General features: G+C 67.8%; 1 protein-coding gene across 1 annotated transcript in view; it reads right to left on the reverse strand.

Annotated features, from left to right (window-relative positions):
- PRDM16 (PR/SET domain 16) overlaps nucleotides 1–632 on the reverse strand; it is a 200,659-nt gene that overhangs the window by 26,939 nt on the left and 173,088 nt on the right. The window contains 1 exon segment of the mRNA XM_077763995.1: nucleotides 234–381. Within this exon segment, the coding sequence (XP_077620121.1) occupies nucleotides 234–381 (148 nt within the window).

A 632-nucleotide genomic window follows, 5' to 3' on the forward strand; every position in this document is an offset into this window, starting at 1 on the left:
GGAGGGCCCGGGGTGAGCCGCCCAGCGTCCGCCAGGCTGTTCCTTCCGCAGTAATTGCTGGGGGGCTGCGGTCAGGAGGACACGCTGGCAGGTGGGGAGCCCCCTCCCCAGCCCGCGAGCCGCCGCCCTTCCTCCGCCCCGGTAAACGAGAGACCCAGAGGGCTTCGGGCGACTCCTCGGCGCTGCACACTCGCCTGCACTAGCGTGGGGGGCACGTGCGGGGCGCACGTTACCTTCACACAGTTTTCACATTCGAAGCGCTTGCCGCTGTCGTGGGACATCTGGTGGCGGATGAGGTTGGACTTCCAGTTGAAGGCCTTCGGACACTGGTCACACTTGTACTCCCGCTCCTCGGTGTGCACAACCATGTGCTGCTCCAGGCTGCACGCGGACGGGGGGCGGGGTCAGCGGGGGAGGNGAGAGGAGAGTGAGCCCCGGGAAGGCAGGACGGGGCAGCAGGACGGAGGGGCACAGACGTCCCTCCCACATCACACGGGGAGGAAGCGGGGCCCGGATGGAGCTCAGACCTCGTCCAAGACCCCTCCTCCAGGCAGCCGGCGGCGGGGCGGGACCCCAGCTCACAGCCCTGGCTGCTCTTCAACATGATCTTAACCTTGAGGCTGACCTTGGTC

The sequence above is a fragment of the Crocuta crocuta genome, unplaced genomic scaffold (assembly GCF_008692635.1).
Source record: "Crocuta crocuta isolate KB4526 unplaced genomic scaffold, BGI_CrCroc_1.0 scaffold13, whole genome shotgun sequence".
Taxonomy (NCBI): Eukaryota; Metazoa; Chordata; class Mammalia; order Carnivora; family Hyaenidae; genus Crocuta; species Crocuta crocuta.